The 16,386-nt window shown below is 41.6% G+C and overlaps 1 protein-coding gene across 2 annotated transcripts in view; it reads right to left on the bottom strand.

Annotated features, from left to right (window-relative positions):
• Positions 1–771: 771 nt before the first annotated feature.
• The window catches only part of zgc:158464 (uncharacterized protein LOC791139 homolog), a 437,335-nt gene continuing 421,720 nt past the window's right edge, over positions 772–16,386 (bottom strand). For both annotated transcript variants that reach the window (XM_060923332.1, XM_060923334.1), the window contains one exon: positions 772–1,448. In XM_060923332.1, coding sequence (XP_060779315.1) covers positions 1,262–1,448 — 187 coding nt within the window. In that variant the 3' untranslated portion in view covers positions 772–1,261. The remainder of the gene's footprint in view (positions 1,449–16,386) is intronic.

Genomic DNA, 16,386 nt, shown 5'->3' with positions numbered 1-16,386 from the left:
GACAAAATGGCTATCAAAAGCGCATTCCTATACGAGAGATAGAATTTTGATCATTTGCTTTCAGTTCTCTTTTAAGTTATGCAGCGTTTCTCAGAACTTAAAACGAGTTGGATTTTGACGTTCCACCATCGTTTGAACCCAACATGCCAAAAGAGCTCCAAAAAGTCAGCTGTCATGGCATTCTGATGCTCACCAGGCCAGAATGTGTCATAACCCAAACTTGACACAAGGGTGGAATGTCGGACACGTTAAGCTGAAGTCGTCAACATAGACACCGATTCAATCGGCCTTCATAAATGCTTATGTGGGTTTGTCTCTGTTGCCATGAAAGATTTCTGGTGTTTGGTGAACTTGATATCAAACCTGACTTGACACGGTGCTTATTGGAATAATCCTTATAAATGCTTATGTACGTGGGTACATGTCTGTCTTGAAAGACTTATGTAGGTATCATGTACTGTACGTGTTGACCAACTTTGTTTAAGATTCCTCTTTGTAGGGAACAGCAACTCTGTAGGACATGGTGTTAGCTTCTTGCTAATCTTTCTTGCTAATTCAGCCCGACACTGTTACCGAGAGCATGAGTTTGGTAGAAATACAAACAAATTTTCTCCAATTTGTCATCTTGGACTTGAAGCAAAAAAAAAAAAAAAAAAAGGCAAGCCAGAATCCTTTCAGGAAGTTCAATGAGTTGTGGAATTACAACAGGTTCACTAGTGTTAACAAACAGCAGTTTATACATCATTCCTGGCGTTCAGAAACATCCACAAATGGCTTGAGTGAGATTTTATTACAGTATGCATACAGTATGAGACCAAATAAAGTGTGGGTGCAGGCCAAAGCTCAGGGTTTTAGGTCCACATGAACGGGAAACGTCAGCATGGGACGAGGGTACACGTTCGAGCTGTTGGAAAACATTATTTACAGGTCGGTCTGCTTCGTGTGGTCTCCATAATCCACTGAGCTGAAGATATGACTTGGTGGAAATTCCAAAAAAAAAAAAAGACTTGAGATTTGACCCCATATCGGCAGGGAAAGTGAGGGCTTTTTAAAAGCCTCAAGTTTTCCAGTTTTTTTGCTGGACAGCACCGCGTTCCAGTAGCACAGTGTCCAAGCAGCCGTTCACAAAGGCTTACCAGACACCGTATCGGTCATCAAACGTTGCTAGATGGCGTTGTAAATGCGGACGACGGCCGTTCAATCCGTCCGTAACGAGCGTCTACACGCCATTCGTTCAGCAATCAAACTTCTAGACAAGAGGCTAAAGTGTCCGGATGGCCACGGGGTACAGGAGGGACATGTGCTCGGCTCCTTTGATCGGCAGCTTGCGGCTGGAGTAGAAGTGGATGATCTCCGGAACGCTGTCGAACAGACAGCTGTTCTGGCCCAGGATGTACTTGTTGTCTTTGGTTCGCGACAGCTTCATGTGCATGAAACCCTGGCTGCTCCTGGAGGGATGAGAAAAACACAGTGAGACAAAGGAGGACGGGGGGAGGGTTTGGTTAAGAGGCAATGAAGTACGTGCCGGCGATTAGATCTTGGCAGATGGACACGTTTCGAGGAACTGGAGTTTATTTGCAAACAAGTGAAAGACCAAGACAGATTTGGTGTAATAAGTTCAGAGGGAAAAAAGACTTGGCTGATAACCATAAAATGCTAATTACGAGCTCAAGCCGTGCATGCTACATTAATTCATGGGGTTGCTAAGTAAAAATGGTCTAAATGTTTAAAGAGAAATATGGAATACCATAGACCCAGGATGAAAATATTCATTATTTAACCCTTAGTCTTCCTGGAGTGTTGATGAGTTGGAAAATAGCCTTTTCTAAGAAAAGGCCAGACCCCCCCATAAACAAAACAAAAAACCTTACTTTTTATGTAAATCTAACGGCAGTCATTGAATTCAAGGCATTTTTCGTAAACGCCTTCATGAATGTGTTAATTCTTCACACGAATGTACGAAACTTGTGTTTTTTTTTTTATATTAACTAAGTCGGAAATGACATAACGGTAAGACTTGGTCATATCCGTCACCGTGAACTGGTTGCAGGTTTGAATTTGCATTAGTTCTTCCACAAAATTGAGTGGTACTGTACATGAGCTGATAGCCGACGAGGTATGTGTTCTATTCACGGTCGCTGCATACTTGCCAACCCTCCCGATCTCGGCGGGAGGCTCCCGATTTTAGCCTCCGTCTCCCGATCGTATTTGTTAAAAACTGGATAATCTCCCTGTTTTGGGAAATCCCTACCGCCAAGCTAAAAATACTCATCAGAATCGTATGAGAAACACTGCTGACGTCGACTGATTTTTAACCAATCGACGAACAGAACGACAGTCACCAAATACCAAACGGCAAAAATATGAACGCAAATACCAGGCTGCATGGGAGAATGAATTTCCATGGATAAGCAAATGTTCGACCAGCCAGACCGACGCATTTTGCAAGGTAAGCGATTCACTGACCTCACAGGTCAAAGTTTAGAAGTCTGTATAGCCTAGGTCACAACCGGACGTACGATTTTTTGGCCGTGCGAATTTTGACGTTTCCCAAATCGCTGCGTTTTTTTGTTCGTGGAGAAAGACGCACGTTGGCTGTAAGTTTGTCTTGCAACCTGAAAAAAAACGTAAGCGCCCGTAGAGTTTGTTTGACATGACAAAGAACCTCTGCGGCTCGAAAATCAGCACGTCACACGCGCGCCCTCCGTGCGTTTCTGGCGTTTTTTGCACGTAGACCGGCCGTAGGAGAGCGTACGGCCGGTTGTGACTGAGGCTTAAGTTTACATCCGGGTCTCGTGAATTTATTTCAGTTGGAACATTTTTAACGCTGGGTCGGGTGGCCGTAACTATCGAATTTGCTTGAGTGTATTTGAATAGTGTGGTCGTGTCCTAGACTACGTTCAGACTGCACCCTGAAACGACCCGTATCCGATTTTTTTGCCCATATGCGACCTGTATCCGATTTGTTATTGACAATCTGAACAACACAGATCTGATTTTTTTCACATGCGACCCAGGCCGCTTGGATATGTGGTCCTAATTCCGATGCATATCCGTTATTTTCACATGCGACTGCAGTCTGACCGGACAGGTCGCATTCATGCGACCTACACGCCATCAACAAGAGACAAACGTCACTATTCTGCGTTGGCTAATCCCGCCTCTTTGGTGGAAAACAACAACATTTGTACAGTTTTCAGAATTTAAATAGACTTTTATAGAATTGATCAAGCTAATGGTGGATTTGGTAGGGACCTGGATGTTGATCTGTTAGCCTGATTAAATAAAACAGTTTCTATAACTGATTTATAACTTAAACCATCCTGTATTACAAGATTATAAAATTGTTCTGGAAATTTCCAGTAATTTGACACCTTCGGTCTCATTAGTCTGCTGCCCACATTAATCAGATTATTGTGCGAGTTCTGCCGCCGCCACAAAAACCACATCGCCGGGTCTCGCCTCATCTCCATAGCAAACTGCACTGGTGTTTCTGCACCTTGAGCCAGCGCTGAGAGAAGTTGCAGAATTCAGCTGGCTATAAACAATCTAAATAAATATCTATAAAAATGTAGAAAAAGTTTATTAATATGACGAAATAAATATGCGCAAATTATTAAGCCTGAATTAAGAGTTTGGTAATACAGCGGCCGTATCCCAAATGACTGCCTACTGAAGCTCGAGTGCACTATATAGAGTTTAAAAATCCATTACTTCCTAGTAACATGTAGTGCACTTATATAGAAATTAGAGAGACATTTAGGAGTCAACCCTCGTTACCAGGCTACACCTTTTCATTTCAGTTCAGAAACAAAAACACACACGAGACCTCACACTTTAACACTAACCAGATAATTAAACAAACAAACAAACAAAAAAAGAAATTAAACTTGAAGAGTGCCCTTTTTTTTTGTTTACGTATTACGTAGATGTGCTTATTACGTGTCAATTTGCACATGCGGGACACTTTTGGGTCGTTTTCCGTTCATATTGGAGATCGCATACAAGTCTCGTATAATTGGTAATGTGAACGGCCTAACAAAAAAATCGGATTTCACAACAAATCGGATATGGGTCGTTTCAGGTTGCAGTCTGAACGTAGTGCTAGTGCTATTTTGAATTTATGTTTGAAAGTTTTACAAGTGAATTGCCTGGAAAGTGATTGATTTTGATAGCTTTGATGTTTTTAGTGAAAGATTACTAGTGAGTGTATTTTGGTCGGACTAAAATTTTGCATTCGAGTGAATTTCTTTGCGGAGTATATTTTGATAGTATGGTAGTATTTATAGTGCCATTTTTACATTTTATTTGAAAACTTTCAGTCAAAGTTTGCAAATGAGCAAATTCCTTTGGTGGATGTTGATAGGATTTCTAGCGCTTTTTAAAAATTCTGTTGGAAAGTGTTTGGTGAGAGCGATGCGTTTTAGTCGTACGAAGATAGTGCAGTATTTATTTAATTGAGTTGTTACTATTTTGGTTAAATCTTATTAAAATTTTATTTAATTTATATATGATATTATAGTTCTCTGTATTTTTACATGAGCTTACAGAAGGAAAACACATTTGATGCAATCCAATAATACTTTCATTCACTGTGACTATTTTAAGAAATCAGTGGCGGCTGGTAGTCTTTCAAACAGGGGAGGCTGGTCGGTTACGATATTTCCAGATTTTAAAAGAAAAAAGAAAAAACACATCAATTTTGCCCATACTCTTGCCTCTGATCTGGCTGATTGTTGGCAGCGTCACAAACTGTGAAATAACAGGTTCTTTTGGCCCATTAGCCTACTGTCCAATATACATGATGGTGGTGTTGGGGGGGGGGGGGGGGGGGGGGGGTATATTTTAACATTTTATATTTTAAAATTGTGGCATGTTGTTTAAAAATGGATCATTATTGAAAGCAGCTCTTTGTCAGGAACCTCAGCAGTAACAGCAGAGTGTTCTGGAATAGGCACAAGCACTGACCTCGGGGAGCCAAACATAGAGCTGGGTGCCACACATTTCATTCAATGACCCTTTCCATATATTTTACTTATTTTGACTGAGAAATGTTTTATTGACAATTTTGATAACCCTTCACTTTTAATCCAGGTCTGTAGTGTGAAATGTTCTCGGCTGTGTTTTTGTTTAAAAATGTTTTCCAAATTGTAGCTGTGTTTAATTCATATCCAGAAAAATATATATTCCAATATAATATACTCAGCATAAACATTTTAAATAGATTCTATATTTTTGGTCCATCCATGACATATTACTAAAGTAGCCTATTTACTGTTGTTGATGTGGGTCACTTGCTGTTAGCCAATTCACTTTCTCGTACCAGGAGAGCTGAAAGGAACGAGTATTATTCCCTACCTTTTTCAACAAGTCAATTTGAGGCGTTGGTCTACCCTGCTCTTTAATTTTAATTTTTTCCTCGAAAGGAAGACTGGCAAATGGCTTCGCCAAAATTAAATCAGCAATGCTTGGCATCCGTGCGCAGCTTTCTTGCTAGCTGACTAGCCCCCTCAAGTTCAAGTTCAGTCACTGAAATAAACGACATTTCTGGAACCAAGATAGCAAACTTGACAACACTATATTTACACTTTATTTACAACGAAAATATATACAAACTAAAAAAGCTGGTAGAAACCGTATGTAATGAATGAAATCGAAATGTAAGCTGATCTCTTACAATACACCACAGCACTTGCGAATCCGCATGGGACTGAACTGAAATTCACCGCTGCCTGTCTATATTTGAAACGAGCTGTCAATCAAAGAAAATATCCGGCCGCTTTCACCAATCACCAGTCTCCTCGCGGAAAGCTTTGCCATGTCCCTCCCACAGTGAGGCTGGGAGTCCGTAGGCGGGCATTTTCGCAGTATTTGTCCAATAACCGTCTTGCATTTTGAGATTGAAAAGCGCATAGCTCCCAAATGCCATTGAAGTCCACTGAGGCTGGGAGTCCGTGAGACTCCGTGGGCGGGCATTTTCGCAGTATTTGTCCAATAACCGTCTTGCATTTTGAGATTGAAAAGCGCATAGCTCCCAAATGTCATTGAAGTCCACTGAGGCTGGGCTGCATCGCGCTGTCACGAGGGGGAGAAACTCACGCACACATTAGGCGAACTGGGGAAAGTTATAACGGAATGATTTCGCACTGTAGTTGGGTTGAGCACATATATTTCTATGATTCTGGATCTGAAATAGCAATGTTATAAGGTCGGCTATAACATAAGCCTAGCGCAATTCATCCTACACGATGTTCGTCATTTTTAGAGGAGGCTGAGCCTCCCTCGTTGTCTTAGAGCAATCGCCCGTGTAAGAAATGATAAACATTCTTCTAAAGCATCACTTGTGTTATTTTCTGTAGGTCTCTGTATGTATACAATATTCAGGCAGGAGATTTTTCAGCTCAAAATCTGATTTAAGACTTCCCTTTTATTGTTATTATATTAAAATTCAAGACGAGAGTATTATTTCAGATGTTTCACTCTGAGCTCTCTCATGCCTGATACATGAATCCCATAACCTACAGTGATTGACAGAACAAAATCAACAATTCAAAAACTCTTTAATTGTATAAATTTCAAGTGGTTTGCAATTAATTGGGATCCACTGTTTTTATCGTTTCAACCGCGCATCAGACCCTCGTCCAGTTGAAAATGTCGTTCACGCACTTTTCTCCCCCATGAGAATTTTGAAAAGTTGGCAAGTATGCCGCTGGATTTTGCGAAATGGAGCATTTTTATTTTTTGCAAATTCGATAAAACTTTTTTTTTTTTTCTGGGATGGCACTACCAAACTTCCAAATATACTACTGGGCAGCCAATATCAGATGTCTTTTATATTGGTTTTTAGACCCATCTCTAATGGACACTCCAGGCTGGTTACACATTGAATCTAATTCTTGTAGTCCAGTCTCACTCTCTGCTCTGTTATGTTCATCAATTCCTTTACATTCACCTCAGGATTGTCAGAACCCAGTTCTGCTTCATTCTTTGAAGATTTGGTCTCAGTTTCGTAAACATTATGGTCTTGTTTCCCTGTCAGTTTATGCTCCAGTTACGTCCAACCATCTATTTCCAGCTTCACTTTTGGACCATACATTCTATCAGTGGTTTCAAAATGGGGTGTTGAATATAAAAACGTTATATAAAAATGACATATTTATGTCTTTTGATCAAGTTAGAGAGACATTTCATTTGTCACCAAATAATTTTTTCAGATATCTGCAAGTGAGACATTTTGTACGGAGTCACTTTACCCAATTCCCCTCAATACCACAGTCATCATCTTTGGATGCAATATTAGAAGTACAGCCTGCACTTAGAGGAACCATATCAAGGCTGTATGCTAAGATATTTGATTTGGAAGCCTGTTCATTGATTATAGTAAAGGAAAACTGGGAGAATGATTTGGGTGTTAATATTACAGATGAACAATGGTCTGACATACTTGGAAGAATTCACTCCACTTCTATTTGTGCCAGGCATAGTTTAATTCAGTTTAAGATTGTGCACAGACTCCACATGTCTAAGGTTAAGTTATCCAAAATCTATCCAGAGGTTAATCCTATTTGTAACAGATGCAAGCAAGTACCAGCTACCCTCTTCCACACATTTTGGTCCTGCCCCAGTCTTACTTCATTCTGGGCCTCTATATTTGAAGCATATTTAAATATCTCAGGTGTAAATATTGACCCATGCCCTTTTATTGGACTTTTTGGTGTACCCTCAGAAGATCTGTCTCTCCAAAAGCCTCTGTTAAATTGTATTGCCTACTCCTCACTTCTAGCACGGCGCCTCATTCTTTTGAATTGGAAAAATGATAAGTCTCCATCATTTGGTAGATGGATTTGTGATGTCATGTTTTTCCTTAGGCGGCACGGTGGTGTAGTGGTTAGCGCTGTCGCCTCACAGCAAGAAGGTCCTGGGTTCGAGCCCTGGGGCCGGCGAGGGCCTTTCTGTGCGGAGTTTGCATGTTCTCCCCGTGTCCGCGTGGGTTTCCTCCGGGTGCTCCGGTTTCCCCCACAGTCCAAAGACATGCAGGTTAGGTTAACTGGTGACTCTAAATTGACCGTAGGTGTGAATGTGAGTGTGAATGGTTGTCTGTGTCTATGTGTCAGCCCTGTGATGACCTGGCGACTTGTCCAGGGTGTACCCCGCCTTTCGCCCATAGTCAGCTGGGATAGGCTCCAGCTTGCCTGCGACCCTGTAGAACAGGATAAAGCGGCTAGAGATAATGAGATGAGATGAGATGAGATGTTTTTCCTTAAGGTAGAAAAGATTAGATACACAATGAATGGGTCAACGGACAAGTTTCATGTTATATGGCAGCCCTTCATTTCCTATGTTGAGCAGCTGACAATGCACCTAGATAATGCGTAACACATTTTGTATACTTAATTATGCACTCTGTCTATATCCTGTAAAATTACTTTGGGATTATTTTGTATCAATGGACATGTCTCCTGCAATATGGCAGTCCCCTAATTCTTTTTTTTCTTCTTTAAATACAGTGTATTCACGTGGAACAGTGGACAATAAATCTGGACTCTGAGTAATTTTCTTTTTATGTAAAATACAGTGGGCTTTTTTTTTCTTTGCGTTTTTGTTTTGTCTATTTGTTTTTTCTCCTCTGTTTTTTATTCAATCCTTCATGTTGATTAACTTGTACATCTTAAAAACTCAATAAAGATACATTGACCAAAAAAAAAAAAACTTTTTTTTTCTATACAAGATGTAAAATCATTTCTGTTTAGAAACCAGCAAAATGGCAGCAGCAATTTGTGAAAGGCTAAAATCTTGAAATAAAAAGGACACGTGTTCTTAGAATCAAAGTTTTGCTTGTTGTTTTTTTCAGGTTTTTCAAGTAGGTTTTTTTTTTTTTGTCCGCGGTTGGTTCAACACGCTCCACCAGTTTGTTTTTTCCTCTACTCGTGGTACGGTATATGAGCTGATAGCCTAGTAGTAGCCAATCAGAGCATGCGCTTGCTCAATCAGTGAATGTGGATAGAATGATTAACAATTATTCCCTGAAGGTGCAGTGAATAACCTCGGCTGTCTCGATTATTCACCAACATTCGCTCTGCCTGAGGCAGATAATTTAGTATAAATGCACAGGTGATTTTAAAAACGTGTTTTAAAGAAATGACTTATTTCAAAAGAGCCATGCAAATGTAATAACAGCGGAGCGCAGACTTGTCACTTATCTATGCCGACTCACTTCGTTTCGAAATGGTGCTTTTCGAAACCTGATTCTCCCTCGCTTACAGTGCCGACGCGATCGGTCGCCATTTTGCCGAGTCGCTCAAGGTGATTGGTCGAGAAATCTGGACTATTTCTCAATAATCAGTGCACGTGATTACAGGAATTCACCTGCGTATTTATACTAAAGTCACACAAATATTGATTGACCAAATTCAATAACTGCCCTTAGACTTGCATTATAAATCCTGTTTTGTTTTTCCGTAGTTATATTGGACAGAAATTGAGTTGAAAAAGTCTGGAGTATTGCTTTATTAAAGACCCCTTTGGAAAATTTACTCACTGGAATAAACACGTCTTGCAAATGGACTTTGGAGGAGGGGGTTTAAAACGTCGGACCCTGAGCTCAGGTTAAAGAGTTGAAGCAACAGAGAAAATGTGAGGGGATTGAAGATTTGAGGAATGAGGGATTCGGACCCCTTACAACCCCGGAGTGGCTGCTGGTCTCAGTAAAAACAGGCTTTGAAAAAAAAAAAATCTGAGAATAATAGGACACGGTACCCTTGGCAGCAGAATATACTGATTTTTGTCCTGCACTGTAGTTCTCTATCTATACGGCAGATGTGATTATGTGGTTCCTGGGACTGCTCGGAAGGTTTAAGTGAATGAAAAAAGCCATTTGTTGGCTGGGGCTAACGCTGCGAGCGAGGCGTTCACGACACCAGTGTTTGATCACTTGAGATAGTAGAAAAACACCTGTGGTAAGAAAAGGTCCTGAGCAGCCTATTTATCACTGTGTAGCTTAAAAGGGAGAAAAAAAAAAAAAACGTGTAACGGCATATACACATGAATATAGCCACTCTGAGAGAGAGCTGATGGATGAAGGGATTTTAACCTTTACTCGCCAGACACAGCTAAATGATAAACGGCGTTTATTTATGCATGTACGTGCGCATGAGACAAAGACTTCAACGCTACTCCAATCCCCTCGTGTGTAATCAGTGCTGAACTGGAGGTCGGTGCATCCCTCACGTATTTCCTAATTGGAGTCGCAAAGAGGGCTGCAGAGTCTTGGAAGTACGCTGGGTGACGAGTACAAAACCCTGGAGAAAAAGCGTGACTGAGCGACACGGTGCCCGTCGGACAGAAACATGCGCTACGTTAAATATAGCAGGCCTTAATTACACGTACGCTCCTAAGAACGAGGTGTTTCATAGACATGGGATTTCTGCAAACGCTGCCTTTTGAAACCTTGAATTTTGTCCACGTTCTACAGAAGGGTTCAGACGTCTTGGAACATCCGAAGGTCTGCTAGCGACTGCTGCTTTTTTTTTTTGCTCCATCGGTTAGTAGAAATTTGCTCCGTTATGTCCCTCGTTAAAGCGATCCTCCAGCGGATTTATTCACAAACTTATTTTCAGGAAAAGTAGTCACAGATTTCCAAAATCAAACTTTCAGAGACCAAATGGTGTTCAAGCAAAATGAAATTTCTTTAAAATGTCAGATGGGCGTCCTGCGGCGGCGATGTATGCGATGACTTTCGGTAGCGGCCGCTTGGAGCAACTCTGCTGTTTATATTCTGTTTACATCATGGTTTTGCTAGTTTTATAAGTATATTTACTGAATTCACCAGTTTTTAAATAAATATGCCTCATCGTGTAGCACAGACCCGGGCATTTTCCAGCCCACGGGCCGCATCCGGCCCTTTGGTTCATTCTGACCGGCCCGCGTAAGGTTAATTAGAAATTACTAGTGCTGTCAAAAATGTTGCGTTATTAACGCGTTAACTTGACTCAATTTTAACGGCAATAATTTTTTTATCGCGAGATTAACGATCTGTGACATGATGCCACGCCCCGCACAGCCAGAGTCCTCTGCCCTCCCCCGAAGAGCCACAGTGCTCGGCTTAGGTTTCGTTTTCCCATCGGCGGCTCCAGCCCGACTTTGCAGTGGCTGTGACAAGACGTGTTATGCTCTGCAATAAAACAAAAAAAAAACATTGGTACAACCAGTGTTCGAACTATGCCGATGTTTTCGGGGGGGGGTCCCTTTTTTCCCTTGGGGGGGGGGGTGCTTGTGCTTGTCTCAGAGCGCGGATCTCCATCGCGCGCTCACTTCGGATATGCAAATGCTTCCCGTTACACACGATTGCTATGTCAATAAACATCATTTTGCCAATATTTTAGAGACCCCCCAACATTTCCCAAATCATGTTTTCAAGGGATCTCATGTCTGTTTCAGGGGATCTCGGATCCCCCGAGTACCCCCGTAGTTCGAACGGTGAGCAAGCCCATTCACTTTTTTATGCTGATAAGAGAATTACAATGGTTTTTCATGTGACAAAAATGTGCGATTAAATTGCGATTAATCGCGAGTTAACTATGACAGTCGCGACATTAATCGCGATTAAATATTTTAATCGCTTGACAGCACTAGAAATTACAAAATAACCGTATTTTCTAATTTGACCTCATGCATGGACTGAATGTGCATTGCTTTTATTTTGAAGTTGTGTTCAACAAAAACGCAATGCGCGCGACATGAAATCCCACGAAACCTAATCCCGCGATAACTACTTCCGTAATTTGTCCAGACCAACCGCAAACTTGTACGTCATCCTTCAAACGGTCCAGCCAATCACATCGTGTGACGTCACCAGCAGGCGCCGGAGCCCGAGCCGATCTGTAGATCTGATTCCTACACCGAATGGACTGATGATCATCTGTCAGCTGTGCTTCGCATCTCCACCTCAGACATTCAACCTGACTCTGATGCACTCGTTAAAGACCAACAGAGACCAGATTTCTCTCACCGAACAAATAAAAAACACCAAATGAAGTGATTAGACTACAAATGTGGGCATCATTATTATAATATGATGTATCTTGCTTGATATTTGGAGTAGAAAGACGATATTGTGATGTCTTTATTGTGTTTTGGGCTGAATGTGACTGAAAAAAAATGGTACAAACGTTCACATTTTGTTAACCATTGTTTTGGGAAATTTGATTGAATAAATGACATTTTTTGTAAGGCAACCTCGTTTTTTCCCCATACTCTTACCAGTCTTAGCAGCTTGTAAAAACAATGTTATTTACTGCTTTATATAAAGAAATACAATTAATATTATGCAGAATTTCATTCAGCCTTTTGGTCCGGCCCTCCACAAGATTTTCTGTTTCTCATGTGGCCTCATGGAAAAAATAATTGCCCACCCCTGGTGTAGCATATAAATGCCACAATGATGCTAAAAAGTCTAGCTCCAGCTTGTGCTGCATTTCCACAGCAAAAGTGCAAAGTGTGCTTGCTCAGCTGTAGCAGAGGGTCTATGGAATCAATTTTGTGCCAAAATGTTCATACAATACTTTTGAAATATCAAACAAAAACGACAAATCAAAATACAAAAAGAAAAAAAAGTCAATTTTTTTAGACTGGCAAACAAATTATTCGTGTAATCGTGCAAAATATCAGTCTATTACTCTTCAGAAACCTTTTATTTTTGTTCCGCGTCTTTCTCGGTTTTGTTTGACGTAATTTATTTTGGTTGCGATTCCAGCTTTCTCGTTTGCGCTCCCGGACTTTTTGCTTGCAGTTTTGGCACAAACTTCACACGTGGGTGGGCTGTCCAGGAACGCATTCCCATTGGCTAACTTGTGTTTGACTGACAGCTACGCTCAGCCATTCCCTACTCGGATTTTGTACTACTGCAACACATTTGTCCCGCACTTACACTTTGTTGAATTAATTCAATATCATAGTCGCCACTGAAGTCCACTCGATCCTTGTTTACCGTCAATGGATCGGTCACTCGTCAAACAGTCCGCCAGAATCCGAGTAGCTGAGCGTAGCTGTCAGTCAAACACAAGTTAGCCAATGGGAATGCATTCCTGGACAGCCCACCCACACGTGAAGTTTGTGCCAAAACTGCAAGCAAAAAGTCCAGGAGTGCAAACGAGAAAGCTGGAATCGCAACCAAAATAAATTACGGCAAACAAAACAGAAAGACGCGGAACAAAAATAAAAGGTTTCTGAAGAGTAATAGACTGATATTTTGCACGATTACACGAATAACTTGTTTGCCAGTTTAAAAAATTTGACTTTTTTTTTTTTTGTATTTTGATTTGTTGTTTTTGTTTGATATTTCAAAAGTATTGTATGAACATTTTGGCACAAAATTGATTCCATAAGGGTCACACACAGAAACCGGATCAGACATGAGACCTCACGCTATAAATCTGTTTAACACAATCTACAGATGTGTGTGTGGCTGCGCACTAAGAGCTCGGCTTATAATTGCTCAACTCGCAGCGCGATATGACCTCTCGCACTCTAAAAGCTTCTTTTTTTTTTTTTTTTACATGATCTACAGGGGGCGGCACGGTGGTGTAGTGGTTAGCGCTGTCGCCTCACAGCAAGAAGGTCCGGGTTCGAGCCCCGTGGCCGGCGAGGGCCTTTCTGTGCGGAGTTTGCATGTTCTCCCCGTGTCCGCGTGGGTTTCCTCCGGGTGCTCCGGTTTCCCCCACAGTCCAAAGACATGCAGGTTAGGTTAACTGGTGACTCTAAATTGAGCGTAGGTGTGAATGTGAGTGTGAATGGTTGTCTGTGTCTATGCGTCAGCCCTGTGATGACCTGGCGACTTGTCCAGGGTGTACCCCGCCTTTCGCCCGTAGTCAGCTGGGATAGGCTCCAGCTTGCCTGCGACCCTGTAGAACAGGATAAAGCGGCTAGAGATAATGAGATGAGATGATCTACAGGAGATGATGGGGAGATGAACAGTGTGACATGGTTTAAAACAGACTTTAGAGCATGAAGTGTGCAGTGTGACATGACAAAGGTTTTTCTCCAGAAACTTCATTCAGCCGAATGGAGGGGAATGGGGGATGAGCGAAAAGATGTGCGGGTCTGAACTGATTGCATGTATGTGTCAGGGGAGTTGGCCTGAGGCATCGCATGAAGTTTGGTGGGTCTCCGATGAAGCGTGTCTGAGCAGGATGGTTAGACTCTTGAGTCCCATTCATTCTCTGCGGGGAAGAAAAAAAGAAAAGGAAAACGACAAGAGCGAGAGAACAGGCGCGTCGGTCCAAAAGCTGTATATAAGCATGCTACACTGGTTCAGGATGCTGTAGGTTGTGTAAAAAAAAAAGAAAAAAGAAGATTTTAGAGCAGCGTCATGCCGAATTTCAAGAGATTTTGTCTGTACTCAGAAAATCGTACTAGCTACAAACGTCGCAACTTCTCATGAACTTAAAAATATCAGAAATACAGTTTTACATTACAAGGCCCCCCCAATCAATCAGTCGAAATTTGCTAAATGTTTCTCATCGAGAGTCCTTTATTCTTCATTAAAGTGCTGATGACACGTTTTTGACATCTTTGGCGATGTTTTATAACATAAAAAGTAATTCCCGATGATCCATATATTAATTCACGAAGGCACCTATTTTACAAGTTATGATAAAAAACATGGCTATTTGGGCAAATTTGACGGGGCTGCAGCACCCAGGAGACGAAAGAGGAGGAGGGGCTATATGACGTCAGCGAAAGAACCTTCCTCCTCACTTACCAGTTTGTTGTTGATGCGGCAGGTGTTCAGTTTGTCATTATTAGTATTTTTATTAGACATTATTATACATTTTATATATATAGTTATTATGCCTTCGCGTTGTGTTGCCGGCTTTTGCTCCAAAACCCACAAGGATGGGGTAAGTTTATTCAAGTTTCCCAGAGATCCCGAGCTGCATGCGAAGTGGGTGAAGCAAGTCAGGTGCACTCGTGACAAGTGGGAGCCCTCACCAACATCCGTCCTGTGCTCTGAACACTTCGATTTGGATTGTTTTGACACCCTTCCCAGCTTAAAGGAATCTCTTGGGTGTTCAGTTCAGCACAAACGTGTGTTACTACCATCAGCAGTGCCTACACAGTGTTGCCAGATTGGGAGGTTTCCCGCCCAGTTGGGCGGTTTCAAGTGCATTTTGGTGGGTTTTGAACATATTTTGGGCTGGAAAACGTCAGCAGTATCTGTTGCCAGATACTGCTGAAGTTTTCCAGCCCAAAATATGTTCAAAATGCACTTGAAACCTCCCAATCTGGCAACACTGCCAGTATTCCGGAGGGGGTCTACTAGTAGCTATGCCGGATCCAAAGACAGTCCTCCTGTCAGAACATGTGTTGTGAAATGACATAAGATAAAGGTACGTAGAGCTATAGATTCTACATGATAATCATAAATGTAATCATAAAGTCGGCGTGATATCAGTCATGTATTTGCTTGTGAAAGCTTGCGGCTTTCATGTAACTGCCGCCTAGCAACGAGAGGCAAAGGGTAAAGAGGGTAGGCTATCATAGATTCTATTCGGAAGAGATCAACACAATTCTAGACTCCCAGAAGAGGAAGCGCTAGCACTAGAGAGTTCACCGGCGTTTTCATGCGCCATTTCCATTGAGTAGAACAGCCAGTGAACCGCAGCGTGTTCTCCCGCTGACGTCACAGCATGGCCGCGAGCCACGGACCCAGTTTTCTTGTGCTGTGCAATTAAAAGTTGGATATTCGCGTAACAACAGCTCCTTTTCACGTAATTATAACAGAAATCTAACATGTTTGCCATGTTGTATAGTTTATTTAAGAAATTGCATAGAGTCACGTTCGTGTCATCAGCACTTTAAAGGACTGCTCTAAAGTTGTTGTTTTTTTAAAACCTAATGTCCATTCTTTGTGCATGTAAGGATACTCTGGACAAGAATTTGTGAAGCTGTATTAAGGGAGGGGGGAAAAAAATCAAAACGACCGGCAGTTGTTGAATTCCGCCAACGACTGTTTAAAATGCGGAACTCTACAACGTAATGCAACTTCAAATCTACAACTGATAAAGTAACGACGCGCACACGTGGCTGTTTTTAACATGCAGTACTGTGCAAGAGGCCTCCTATTATTTTTCATACAAACTTTTTTGTTACAGATTTCTGTTTTATGACTTTTACATTACCGAGTCGGTACAAAAACATTCTGGGAGTTCCAAATGTTTGTTTTTCCAGCACAAAATTAAATGTTGGAGAGAAGTTTTGTAACACGTCTGAGCAGCATATGAGCACTTATCACATATTTAAAAAAAAAAACAAAACCCAATGACTGCTATTGGGGTTTGGTGTAAAGCCTAGGTCACAACCGGATGTACCATTTTTTGGCCGTGTGAT

The sequence above is a fragment of the Neoarius graeffei genome, chromosome 6 (genome assembly GCF_027579695.1).
Source record: "Neoarius graeffei isolate fNeoGra1 chromosome 6, fNeoGra1.pri, whole genome shotgun sequence".
Lineage (NCBI taxonomy): Eukaryota > Metazoa > Chordata > Actinopteri > Siluriformes > Ariidae > Neoarius > Neoarius graeffei.
This window is presented reverse-complemented; position numbering and strand designations above follow the sequence as displayed.